This window comes from Pteropus alecto, unplaced genomic scaffold (genome assembly GCF_000325575.1).
Source record: "Pteropus alecto unplaced genomic scaffold, ASM32557v1 scaffold43, whole genome shotgun sequence".
Lineage (NCBI taxonomy): Eukaryota > Metazoa > Chordata > Mammalia > Chiroptera > Pteropodidae > Pteropus > Pteropus alecto.
The window spans coordinates 3,880,330-3,893,055 of NW_006435764.1; the positions used below are offsets into that span (position 1 = coordinate 3,880,330).

At 49.4% G+C, this 12,726-nt stretch overlaps 1 protein-coding gene across 1 annotated transcript in view; it reads left to right on the top strand.

Annotated features, from left to right (window-relative positions):
- The window catches only part of CUNH11orf24 (chromosome unknown C11orf24 homolog), a 10,570-nt gene extending 8,891 nt beyond the window's left edge, over window positions 1-1,679 (top strand). The window contains exon 3 of the mRNA XM_025046295.1: window positions 342-1,679. Within this exon, the coding sequence (XP_024902063.1) occupies window positions 342-1,387 (1,046 nt within the window). The 3' untranslated portion in view covers window positions 1,388-1,679. The remainder of the gene's footprint in view (window positions 1-341) is intronic.
- The last annotated feature ends 11,047 nt before the right edge of the window (window positions 1,680-12,726 follow it).

A 12,726-nucleotide genomic window follows, 5' to 3' on the forward strand; every position in this document is an offset into this window, starting at 1 on the left:
TGCGTTGTAAACCCAGGTGTGTGTTCGATGGGTTTTAAATGGTGAATCACACCTGTCATGGCAGGCTTTCACTCCGTCTCGTGTTTCGGGAATTGGATCAGAGAGTGAACCTGACACCTTTGGTGGGCTTGGGGTTTAGAGAGGGCAGAGGGGCTTTAAAATCAAAGGGCCGAGTGCCTGCAGCGGGATCAGAGGGAAGCTGTGCACACATCCCCCCCATACTGTCCCCGGGTGGAGAGGACGGGCACAGCGAAGCCGGGGTCCAGCCCAGCGTCTCAGAATAATCCCCCCGCGCGGCACGAAAGTGATTGTGTTTATTATCTCCCCTTTCTGACTTTAAGGGTACTTAGTCCTCAGCGAGACGCAGGATAATTCAGTCAGGAAACGTGCAGCTGGGGAGACGACCAAAAGCCTCTTCAATGAAACGTCTGAAGAAACGAGCACGGTGGCACCCTCTCCTGCCACGCTGGCCAGAGAGACTTCAGTGGCCAACCCCGGCCCCACTACAGTCACAGCAAGGACAGCTCCCAGGACAGATGTGGGCACTTCGGCAGCCACGGCGGGTGCGCCTGACCTCACGGCCTCCGGGGTGCCCACACCATGGGCCCCGACGGCACAGCCGGCTCCATCCGCCACGGCTGCTCTCAGCACGCCCAGCTCGCACCCAGGAGCCACGCCTCCGCCAGCTGCTGCCACCACGGCAAACGCAAGCAGCCCCATGGGCACACAGAGCCCTTCCGAGCACACACCCAGCCACCCCACGGCCAGCCCCACGACCCCCAGGAACCTCCGAACACTTAACACGCCCACACAAGGCCCTGCCCTCCAGGCGGCCTCAGTCGGGCCTGTGACAGACGAGCCCATAGCCCCCTCCATGAACACACCTCCCTCTGTGGCTTCTGTGTCCACAACAGCGGTGACTGCCACCAAGTCACAAGCCAAAGGGCCAGCTGCCACCACAGTGCCTCATGCCAGCTCGACCCTTCTGGTGGGGGCCACGTCCCCCACGACCCAGCCAAGCCCTGCTTCATCTTCCTGGGGGCCCACTGGGCCAGGCACACCCCAGACACCGGAGCAGGGCCAGCCCGAAGCCACAAGTGGTACCGCTCCCACCGAGCCAACTGCCGGAAACTCGGGGGACTCAAAGGTGCCAGCCACGGACTCATGCCAGCTCAGCACCCAAGGCCAGTACCTGGTGGTCACCACCAGGCCCCTGACGCTGTCGGTGAACAGAAGCTCCCTGCTGGCGGTGCTCTTGCTCGGGGTGACCCTTTTCTTCACAGTGCTGGTTCTGTTTGCCCTGCAAGCCTACGAGAGCTACAGGAAGAAGGGTTACACGCAGGTGGACTACCTAATCAACGGGATGTACGCGGACTCAGAGATGTGAGGGGCGGCGGGCGGGCCGCTCCCGCCCGGCCTGCCCTCCTCCCGTTTCCCCAGAGACCAAACCAAGTGCTTCCAAATTCTTTGGTGCAATTTAGCGGACGTGCCGGATGCTTAAACACGTCCAGTTACTGTCAGGGTAATTCCGCAGTCGCTGAAGAGTTGCTGCTTTTTCATATTTATTTTTGTAAACGATCGTGACTGAGCAGGCAGTGATTCGGCCACAGGGTGGGGTGGGCGGGCCCCGGGGGGGTCCAATCGTGGCCAGAATTAAAGCAACGACTGCTTTCCATTCAGACCGTCTCCCCATTTGTGCGGGCCTTGTCCTCGCCACCGTCGTCACGGGAGCCTTTTCAAAACACGTGGTAGGGTTGGTGTTTGTGAAGGCTGGGCGCGGTCGATCACTGACACCCCGAGGGTCAGCCCAGCATCAGCCCCCCAGGGTGTCCTGGGCACTCGGGGCTCTTCCTAAACGTAGAGGCGTCACTGCTCCCCTCACTGGGAACCTGAGTTTAATCCTCAAGTCCAATGGATCAGCCTATGTGTTCCTGTGAGTGAGTCACTCCCCTGTCCAGCCCCTGCTGCTGCCTGCCCGGGGCCATGCCAGCCCTGCAGTCAGGGACCCCCAAAAAAAATACAGACCTGCACGCATTTCCCTGCTAATAGGCCTCAGGCCAAGCTGCACTGCCTGTTCCAGGTCACGGCGGACCCTCCTGGTGGGTCCTGGCCAAGTGGAGCACAAGAATGAGAGCTGGGCCCCGGAAAGCTCGGGAGGTGGCGACCACGGAGAGCCCCCCCATGCAGGCCTGTCCAAATCCAGGGGGCCTGCAGGTCAGCCCCAGGCTGTCCCCCTGCCTCGCAGGCCACCAGACTGCAGTAACCAGGCAGCCAGTCCTGGCCTGCAGCAGAGTCCCATTCAGCATTCATTCACCAGGCATGCATCAGATGTCCACTGTTCGCCAGTCACCTGGGGAGTCACAGGCGAAGCTTCCCTCTTGGTCCCCAGGAGCTCGCAGTGTGTGGGTGAGGCGTGAGAAGCACAGGGAAGGAGGTGAGAGGTGAGCACGCGGAGCAGGCCCCTGACCCGCGTGGGGAGCTTGGGGAAGGCTGCCCAGCAGATGGGACTCAGCCTCTCAGCTCTGGCTGCTGGGCAGCGGCCGGTCAGTGCCCAGAGCAACATTGACACACGGGAGGAGCACAGGCCTCTTTGAGGAACGAGAGTCCACATGGAAGGCCGAGGTGGAAGTGAGTCAGATTCGGGCGTGGCCCCCAAAGGGCTCTCTTCCTTACAGTGAGGAAACTGAGGCATGCAGAGGCCAAATCACTTGCCCAAGGTCACCCTCCAAGGAAGCGGCAGGGCAGGATTCAGCCCAGGTCTGTCTGTCTGTCTCCAAACGCTGGCCACGGAGCAGGAGCACAGGCGGCATGGGGAGTGGACGCCCCCTCTCTGGGGCTGCAGCCACAGTCAGTCACCCACCTGCCAGGCTGGCTTCCGCTTGAGGCCACCAGCATCTCCCCTCCCCGTGACCCCTTCAGGGAAGTCCAAGGGCGCCCCCTGGTGGCTGAGGCTCCCTCCAGCCTCCTCTCGCTCAGGGTGCTGTCCTGCGGGAGACATGGGGTCCTTCCCTTCACCCACCCCCAACACTTCCCCCGGAGAATCCCTGCAACCCAGCTCCCCCGGGAAGCCTTCCTGGTTACCCTACACTGGAAGAACTCACCCCCTCAGTGCTCCTAAACCGGGGCTGGGTCTCGTCTACTGTGAGACAATGTTCTCCATAGTGAGCACAGTGCTCAGTATGCCTCTAACTGCCTCCCTGCTAGAGAGAAGCCAGTTTAGGGACAATGCAGTAACCACACGTGCAGGTCTCTGTGCTCATATCCCAAAACCAACCAGCCACGTCCGCGCTCAGCCACAATTTTCATGCCTACGACTTAGCTTAAAAATAAAAGGCACCGCCTATCCAGCACAGGGACTGATAAGAGCTATTTTTTTGTTGTTGAGAACTTACTACACAGAAGACTTTGAGTGTCTTAGAGCCATCGTCTCATTTAATTATCTCAGACTGCTGTCTCCCTGCTCACCTACCCCCACCTGCAACTCACCCTCCACACAGCAGCCAGACGATACATTTCAAATAGAACCCAGATCACGGTGCTCCCCTGCCTAGACCCCTCGGATGGCTCCTCGCCGCAGCCAGGAAAAAGTCCAAACATGAACCAAGAACACACGTGGCCAGACGGGGGCATTCCCGAAAGGCCAGTGACATCGGGGATCTGGGGAGAGAGAGTGAACGCAGAGCGAGTGGGGGGAACAGAAGGGGACACGAGCCAGCACGGGGCAGGGCGAGGACGTGGAGGCCCGGGACGGTTTTCAGCAAAGGAATGACGTCATCTGATTTCGGGCTTAACAATGATCTTGTTGCATTGAAGCATCGTCCTTCGGCAGGAGGGGACTGTGAAGGGGGAAGATGCCACTAGGCGGCGTTTGGCTGCTCCCTGATGAGTGTGGTCGATGGCTCCTACTCCACCTCCGTTTGTGTATGTCTGAAAACGTCCAGAGTGCCAAGTAGGAAAAGAGAAAGGAACGGAGGTGGAGTGGCAGCTTAAACCCCTCAAGTCAACGCCCGATCTGGCGGTGACATGGAAGGGGAGTCGGGGGCAGCGTCTGGGGGACCGGTCAGTTGTCTCGGGGAGCGACGGTGCTATGTGGACCTCGAAGTGGTCACACAGATGGAGAGAAGCCAGCGAACTTAGGGACCTGTTCTGGAAGCTGAGTCAGCAGGACTTCCGCGGCCTCTTGACACACACACCTCACGCACATGGCGGAAGCCGGGCGGACCCCTTCGTTTTTGGCTTGATGTGGGATGGCGGTGGGGTGGGGGAGGGGAATGGTACATCCTTATTCTCAGCATGTCACACATTAATTCAGTTAGTCCTCACTGCGACCCTCTGAGATCGTACCCATCATCACCCCCGGCTCACAGAGGGGACACAGGCCTGGGGGGTGAGTGAACCCGCCCAGTGTCGCACAGCTGGTAGGGGGCAGGGCCCAGATTCACCGCCAGGGATCCCCAGCTCCTGCGCTCACACCACTAGGCAACACTGCCTCCCGATGGCGGGGCGGTATAGGAGGATCTGGGGGGAGGTGGGCGAGAGTCTTCCTCCTGTGGATGTGTCGAGGCCGAGCTGTCTGTCAAGCGTATGAGTCTTATGTTCAGGACGGTCCTGCGGGAGAGAGAAATCAGGAGCCATCAGCGTAGAGATGGAGCTTGGGTCGGGAGACCAGGCAGGGTGGTCCGAGGAGAGAGGGTGGGGGAGCGGGGACACCAGCCTGGCCCAGGAGCGCACAGTGCTCAGAGGAGGGGCGGAGGAGGGGAGAGGAAGTGCGTCTTCTTCCCCCAGGGGAGTGTGGCTCCCTGGAATCCAAGAGAAGAGGCTGTTTTGAAAGGAGGAAGTGGACAACCATGGATGCTGCTGAGGGCTGCGTAAGAAAGAGACTAGGCAGACGTGTCTCTGGTGGCCCTGGTGAGGACGCCCTCGGCACAGTCCGGTGGCCGGGGGCAGGGAGGGGGGTGTGCTGAGGACGAAAGGCAGGTGAGCACGTGGACAGTGGCCACAGACGACAATTCTGACAGGTTTCTCCGGAGATGGAGGGAGGGACAGGACAGTGGGCGCAGGTGGACAGGGGACCAAGAAGGAATTTTTAAAAACAGAGATCCCGAAGCATATTTCTTTGTTGGTGAGAACTAGCCAGGGGAGGCAAGACCCCTGAGGAAGGAGAGGAAGAGGAAGAGCTGCAGGTGCTCAGTCCTCAAAGGGGCAGGGAGGGGTTCAGCACAGAACAGCACTCCACCTGCCCCGTGGTGGGAATGGCTGTCATGCCCATTCCCAGGTGAGGAAACTGAGGGCGGGGAAGTTAGGTGATTTGCCCAAGGCCACGCATAGGTAAGGGCTGAGCCAGCCTTTAAATCCAGTCTCTCTGGCTCCAAAACCCACACTGGCACTGCCGGATGGACCTAAAACACCAGATTCACTCGGTGGGGCACTCTCCATGAATAAGCTCACTGTGCTCCATCGAGCCAGGCGTAAGGCAGGAGCTTGGCTCCACCTGCTGACGGCGGAGTTCCCCAGTGCGACAGGAATTGCAGGTGGGAAACGGGTACGAAGATGTCCAGGTGAGCAGAGAGAGGGCTCTGAGGGGCTAAGCCCATGCGTGAGGTCCAGGGGCTAGAAAATGGAAGATCCCACCCTGCGCCTGGCCTTTCTCATGGGTCCCTGGGAGACCCCAGCTCAGCACTCCGAGAACCCCAGAGAACAAGCCCACTTCCTTCAACAAGCCATGAGCAGCTCTTTGTCTCAGGCAGCCTTCGATTACAAGGAGCAGAAACCTCGATCCTCCCCAAAGAAAGGGGGGCATGCTGCAGACAGAAGGGGAGCGGGACTCATGGGAGCTGTGCTCGTCACTCCTCCCCCCTTTCCCTGTCTCTCCCCCATCTCTGTGCTCCTCTGCAGAGCCCCAGCCTTTACAAGACTTAACGTCCGCTTTCCCCAAGCAGTTCTGGCTCGTCACCTTGGCACCAACAGTGTCCCATGTAAGCTGCAATGTTCAACTCCCAGGGTCCCACTGTGGTCCAATCCACTGGGGCCAGGAGGCTGTCACTGGTGGGCTGTGGATGCAGCAGCCCAGCTGTTAAGAAAGCGGGACAGGCAGAGAAAAAAGGATGCTCACATCTCGGTGGGTTTGTCCCATATACCGGCTGAGCTCTGGGGCACAAAAATGTGAAGGTTGTGTTCCCTGCCCTCAAGGAGCTTCAGGCTGGGAGGAAAGATGACAGTGACAGGCAACCAGGGGTTACGGAGAAATGGATGCCCCTGGGCCCTGCTTCGAGCACAACTCAGCACAGGCGCTTTGCAGGGCAATCGATGGTGATATTCAAACTACGGATGCAACTACATGTCTGGGTTTCATGGTCGGCAGCATTATTTGTAATGGCGAAAAAGATCTTTAATAGCACCATAAAGTACGAACGGCAGTTAAAAAGAATGAGCTAGAGCGTCCTGTAACAGAATCAATAGTTTTCCAAGGTGTGCTACTGAACAAGTCGGACAAGATACTGATACAATACTGCTCGCGTCATAGAGTTACCCATTTCTCCAGAACAATATCGCCGTGAATTTAGTCTAAAACAACACACGTTGGTTATCACAGTTCTGTGAGTCCGGCACCAGGACATGGCCTAGCTGGGTTTTCTGCTTCAGGGTCTCGCGGAGCCTTAATCAATGTGTGGGCAGGGGCCACCTCCTCCTGCGAGGCTCACTTGGGGAAGGATCTGCTTCTAAGCTCGCCTAGTTATCAGCAGCATTCGGTTCCTCACAGGTCGCCAGACCTACGGGCTCAGGTCCTCACTGGCTGGGGGCTGGGGGCCTCCCTCACCCCGTCAGCACATGGCTCATTCCACAGGCGGCTGGCAACATGGTGGCCTGCTTTTTCAAAGCCAGCAAGGGAGAGCGTCTCCAAGCCATTTCCAGAACCTTTTCATCATCCCAAACAGAGACTCTGTGCGCGGGAAGCGGTAACTCTCTATTTCCCCCTCCCCCACCCCTGGCGAACTCTCTTCTACTTTTTCTGTCTTTATAGATTCGCCCATTCAACATATAGTGAAACCGTACAAGTGGAACCGTACAGATTTGTCCTTCCATTTTTGATTTTAGTGATTTGAGTCTTCTTTCTTTTTTTCTTAGTCATCTAGCCAAAGGTCGATCGATTTTGTTGATCTTTTCAGGGTACCGACTTGTAGGTTTTCGATTTTCTCTATCATTTTTTGATTCTCTAGTTTATCTCTGCTCTAACCTTTATTATCTTCTTCCTTCTGTTGGATGAGGGTTTAGTTTCTTCTTCTTTTTCTACTTCTTTAAGGTATACAGCTTTTCGGTTAGGTTATTGATTTGAGATCTTTCTTCCTTTTCAATATAGACATTTACAGCTATAAATTTCCCTCCCGGCACCGATTTCTCTGAAGCCCATAAGTTTTGGAATGTCGTGCTTTTGTTCTCATTCATTTCAAAGTATCCTCTAATTTCTTTATGATTTCTTCTTTGATCCATTGGTTGTTTAAGAGTGTGTTCGATTTCAACATATTTGTGAATTTTCCAGTTTTCCTTCTGTTACGGACTTCTCGTTTTATTCCACCGTGATCAGAAAAGATCCTTGGTATGAATTCAACCTTTTAACATTGTTGAGACTTGTTTTGTGGCCTAAAATGTGATCCGTCCTGGAGAATGTTCCATGTCTACTTGAGAACATGGATTCTGTTATTTTTAGGTAGAGCGTTCTGTATATGTCTGTTAAATTTGGTCTGTAATCCTCTGTTTCCTTGTTGGTTTTCGATCTGGTTATTCTATCCATGACTGAAAGTGAAATATCTATTTCTTCTTTCGATTCTGTCAATTTTTGCTTCACAGGTGATGGGGCTTCTTTGTTAGCCGTGTATCTGTTTACAATTGTTATATCTCCTTGCCGGATTGAATATTTTAGCAATACATAAAGTTCTTATTATCTCTTATAACATTTTGACTTAAAGATTATTTTATCTGAAAATAATATAGCCCTCTCAGCTCTCTTTTGGTTACTATCAGCAAGGGATATCTTTTTCCATTCTTTTACTTTCTACTTCTTTGTGTCTGTATCTAAAATGAGCCTCTTATAAACAGCATATAGATGGATATGTTTCTTTTTATCCAATATGCCTAGCTCTGCCTTTTAATTGTAGAGTTTAATCCACTTACATTTAAAGTAATTATTGATAAGAAAGGATTTACTTTACCATTTAGCTATTTGTTTTTCCGTCTTATATTTTTCTGCTCTTCGATTTCTCCATTACTGCCTTTTTGGTATTTAATTGATGTTTTTCATAGAAAACCATTTTGAGTCCCTTCTTTTTTTTCCTTTTTGTGTATTTTTAAAGTTATTTTCTTAGTGGTTACCTTGAGGGTTACGATTAACATCTTAAACTCATAACAACCTAGTTTGAATGATCCCAACTTGGTTTCCGTAGTGTGCCGACACTCGGCTCCTACACGCCCCCCTCCCTTCCCCTTTAGATTGTTATTGCATAAAGATCATGTCTGTAGGCATTGCCCATTAACATAGATCTATAATCATTATTTTTATGCACTTGTCTTTTACATCGTAAGAAAAAAAGATGAGTTACAGATCAAAGGTACAAAAATACTGGCTTATATGTTTACCTATATAGTTACATTACCAATGTTCTCTATTTCTTCTTGTGGCTTTGAGTCACTGTCTGGTGTTCTTTCATTTCAGGCTGAAGGACTGCCTTCAGCATTTCTTCTAAGGAAGGTCTAAGGTAATAAACTCCCTCAGCTTTTGTTTATCTGGAAATTTCTTAATTTCTTCTTCATTCTCGAAGGATAGTTTTGCCAGATATAAGATTCTTGATTGATAGGTATATAGTTTCTTCAAAGACTTTAAATATGTCATATCAGTGCTATCTGGCTTCCACGGTTTCTGAGAAGATATCGGGTGTTATATTATTGAGGATCCCTTGTTGCAATGAGTTGCTTCCCTTTTGCTGCTTTCAAATTAGTCTCTTTGTATTTCGACAACTTTATTATAATGTATCTCAGTGTAGATCTCCTTAAGTTTATCCTGCTTGGGATTTGTTGAGCTTCTTGGATATGTATATTCATGTTTTCTCCAGATTTGGGAGGTTTTCAGCCATTACATCCTCAAATATTTTCTGCCCCTTTTTCTCTCTCTCTTCTCCTTCTTGGACTTCTATAATGCATATGCTAGTATGCTTGATGGTATCCTACATGTCTCTTAGGCTCTGTTCATTTTTATTGATTTTTTTTTTTCTTTCTGCCCTTCAGACTGGATAGTTCCAGTTATATTATCTTCAAGTTCACTGATCCTTTCTTCTACCTGCTCACATCTGATGTTGAACCCCTCCAGTGAATTATTTATTTCAATTATTATACATTTCAGCTCCAGAGCTTACGTTTGGTTTATTTTTGTATTTTCTAACTTTTTATTGATATTCTAATTTTCTCCAAACATCATTTTCCTGATTTCCCTTAGTTCTTTGTCCATGGTTCCCTTTAGCTAATTGAGCATATTTTACACAATGATTTAACATTCTTGACTAGCAATTTCACTATCTAGGTTTCTTCAGAGATGTTTTCTGTCAAGGTGTTTCATTCCTGTTTATTTGTATGTTTTGTAATTTTAGTTTAGAACTGGACATTCTGAATACAGTATTATAATGTAGTAACTGCAAGTCTATTCTCCCTCTCCTCAAAGATTGTTGGGTTTTGTTTGTTGAGGGCTGGAGCAGTCCATTTGTGACTTTTCCAAGCCATTCCTGCAAAGTGTGTATTTCTTGTTGCGTGTGGTCACAACAGTTTCTGTTCCATTGATCTGTGGCCAGCCCGACAAAGATCTCCTTTAATGTCTGGCTCCCACCCAAAATAAATGAAGATTCTCTTACTTTAAATCTTTCCATAGATCTTGAGAGGGCTAATACCATGGCAAGCATCTGCTCCGACCCCTCCAAGTACTGCCAGACCAAACAAAATGCATAACCCCAAATTCTTAAGAACAAGAACCCTACTGCCTACCCTGGCATCAGCTAGCTACTCCAGGGACATGGGCCACTACCCCACAGCTGTGGCAGACTGAGGAGCAAAGGGATGGTTAGTGCATACTCCTCTCTTACCGAAGAACAGCAGCCTCCCCCTCTTTTTGAACACTCGTCTTATTGTGATAATGGTTTATCAAGTTCTGGAATGGTCGAGCGCGGTGACTGCTTGCAGCTTCATTGTTGCTTCAATGGAGGGAGCCACTCCTAGCGTTTCCTACTCTGCCATTTTTTCAACATCATAATCATATGAAATATAATTGCTTACATGTAACCATGCACATCCCATCACCTTCGCTGCATTCTACTAGTGGGAAGAAGCAGGTCACAGGTCCTCCCACACTCAAGGGGAGGGGATTACATAAGATTATGAATGGCAGGAGGTTGGGACCCTGGGCCACCTTTGTCTGTCCACCATATTGCTTATGTAATACGTTATTTCTAAATAAATAAACAGGTATATATATACATATATACGAAAGAAAGGAAAGTTCTGGAAGAAGATCTACTGAACTCTAAATAATGGAAGGAGAAGGACAAGAATTATTTGCAGGGGATGTGGAGAAGTAAGAAGGCAACTTTATTTTTTTTAAGGAAATATATTCAAATATTAACAAAAATGACTAAAGAATTGTAAGCACCTCCTTCAGAGAGGAGATAAATATTAACATTTGAGCTGAGTCTGCATTCCTTCCAGAAGCAGGAAATATCTATTAGCTTAAGAATTTCCAGTGATTCTCTTTGCCCCAAACATTTTCAGAGCCCGGCCCAAGAGGACAAATAGGAACACAAAACACGTGTGACTAAATACTTAAAAGTTAGAAATCTTCTACTTCCCCTTTCTTTCCCTTCTCATTGTGACCAAGTCAGTCCAAACCCCATTAGGTAGGGCAGAAAATAGAAGGTGTTTGAGTAGGTGGAGGATGAGCCGTGACACCCTAGAGGGTGAAGATGGCGGGGCCAGCACCAGGGAGGATGAGGCAAATGAGGCACTCACCTTAGGTGAAAATGTTAAGGAGTGCCTCCAAACTCAGTAATTAAGGAAACATTGAATTATTTCAGAACATCCAAATGAGTGTAAAACATCCATACTGAGCAAAATATCAAAATATTGGACTCAGGATCGGTACTATTGATTTTTCTTTTGCCTCAAGCTCTAAGATGAGTCAGCGTCACATTGTCAGTTCCCCTTCAAGAGTGCATTTGTGTGGGGTGTGGCCCAATATGGACGTCGGAGCCTGACTGGGATCCATGAGGTGTCCATGTGGAGAACAGCTCAGCATGGGGTCTCAGAGCCTGAGGGAGGGGGTGTCCACAGAGGAGGCGGCTTAGTGCACAGAGTCAGAGCCCCAGATAGGTGAAGAGGACACTAGCGTGGTAGTGGCCACGCACAGGGGGTTGGACCCCAGCAAAGGCGAAGAGGGTATTTTTGAGGGAGGGAAGACCAGTACAGATATGTAGACCCCAGAAGGGCTTCCAGGTACTGTGTGTGTCCCACCATCGGTTGTCGGAGTGTGAGTGTGGTGAGGAGGGTGTTTGTGAGGGAGAGCAGCCACGGCGGGGTTGGTGACAATGAAAGGAATTGATCAAGTAAAGAAATAGATTAAGGATTTAGGGAGACGTGTTTCTCACGGTTGGAGAAGGAAGGTACAAATTCGAAAAGGGAGGAAACTAGAACGAAACCTAGGGTGTTGGACTGGAATTGGAAGCATTGATGTGTTATCATGATTTTCAATAAATTTCCAATTTCTCCATCTCATCCTTTGTGCTATATTTTTGTCACACATCTTACTTTTACATATGCTGTAAGTTATATATTGTTATTGTTTTGCCTTGGATAATTAAGTTTTAGATAGATTAGAAATAATAAAAAATGTCTTTTATACTTACCTTTGATTGAACCACTTCAAAGTTTGTTTGGTATCATATTCTTCCTTCCTGAAGAACTTCCTTTAATACTTCTTATAGCGCAGGTCTACAAGCAAAGAATTCTCTATTTTTATATTTTCTTTAGAAATCTTTATTTCACCTTGACTTTTGAAAGATATTTTCCCTGTACAGAGAATTCTGATTGACAGATTTTTCTTTCACCATTTTAAAGATGTCACTCTATTTTCTTCTGGCTTGCATATTTTCTGATGAGAAGTTAGCTGTAAGTCTGATCTATGTTCTTCTGTAGGTAATATATTCCCCCCAACAGCTATCTTCAATATTTTCTCTCTCTATTGGCTTTTCACTAGTTTGAATACTGTACATCTAGGTTGTGTGTGTGTGTGTGTGAGAGAGAGAGAGAGAGAGAGAGAGAGAGAGAGAGAGAGAGAGAGAGACTTATCCTGCTTGGGGTTCTTTGAGATTCTTGGATCTACAGTTTATTATCTTAAATATTTTTGTAAAATTCCTGAAGACATTCTTTAAATATGTGTCCTGCTCCATTCTTTCTCCTTTGGGGATTCCAATAACACACATTTAAAAACTCTTGATGTTGTCCTATGGCTTTTAGATACATTGGTTGATTTTCTTCCACTTTTTTTTTTATACTTCGTATTTCAGTTTGGGCAATTTCTGTTGATATAATTCAGTTCGCAGATTCATTCCTCAGCTGTATCAAGTGTTCTGAAGAACCCATTGAAGGACATCTTCACATCTTTTTGTAAAACTTAATGCATTTCTATTGGCCTCCCTC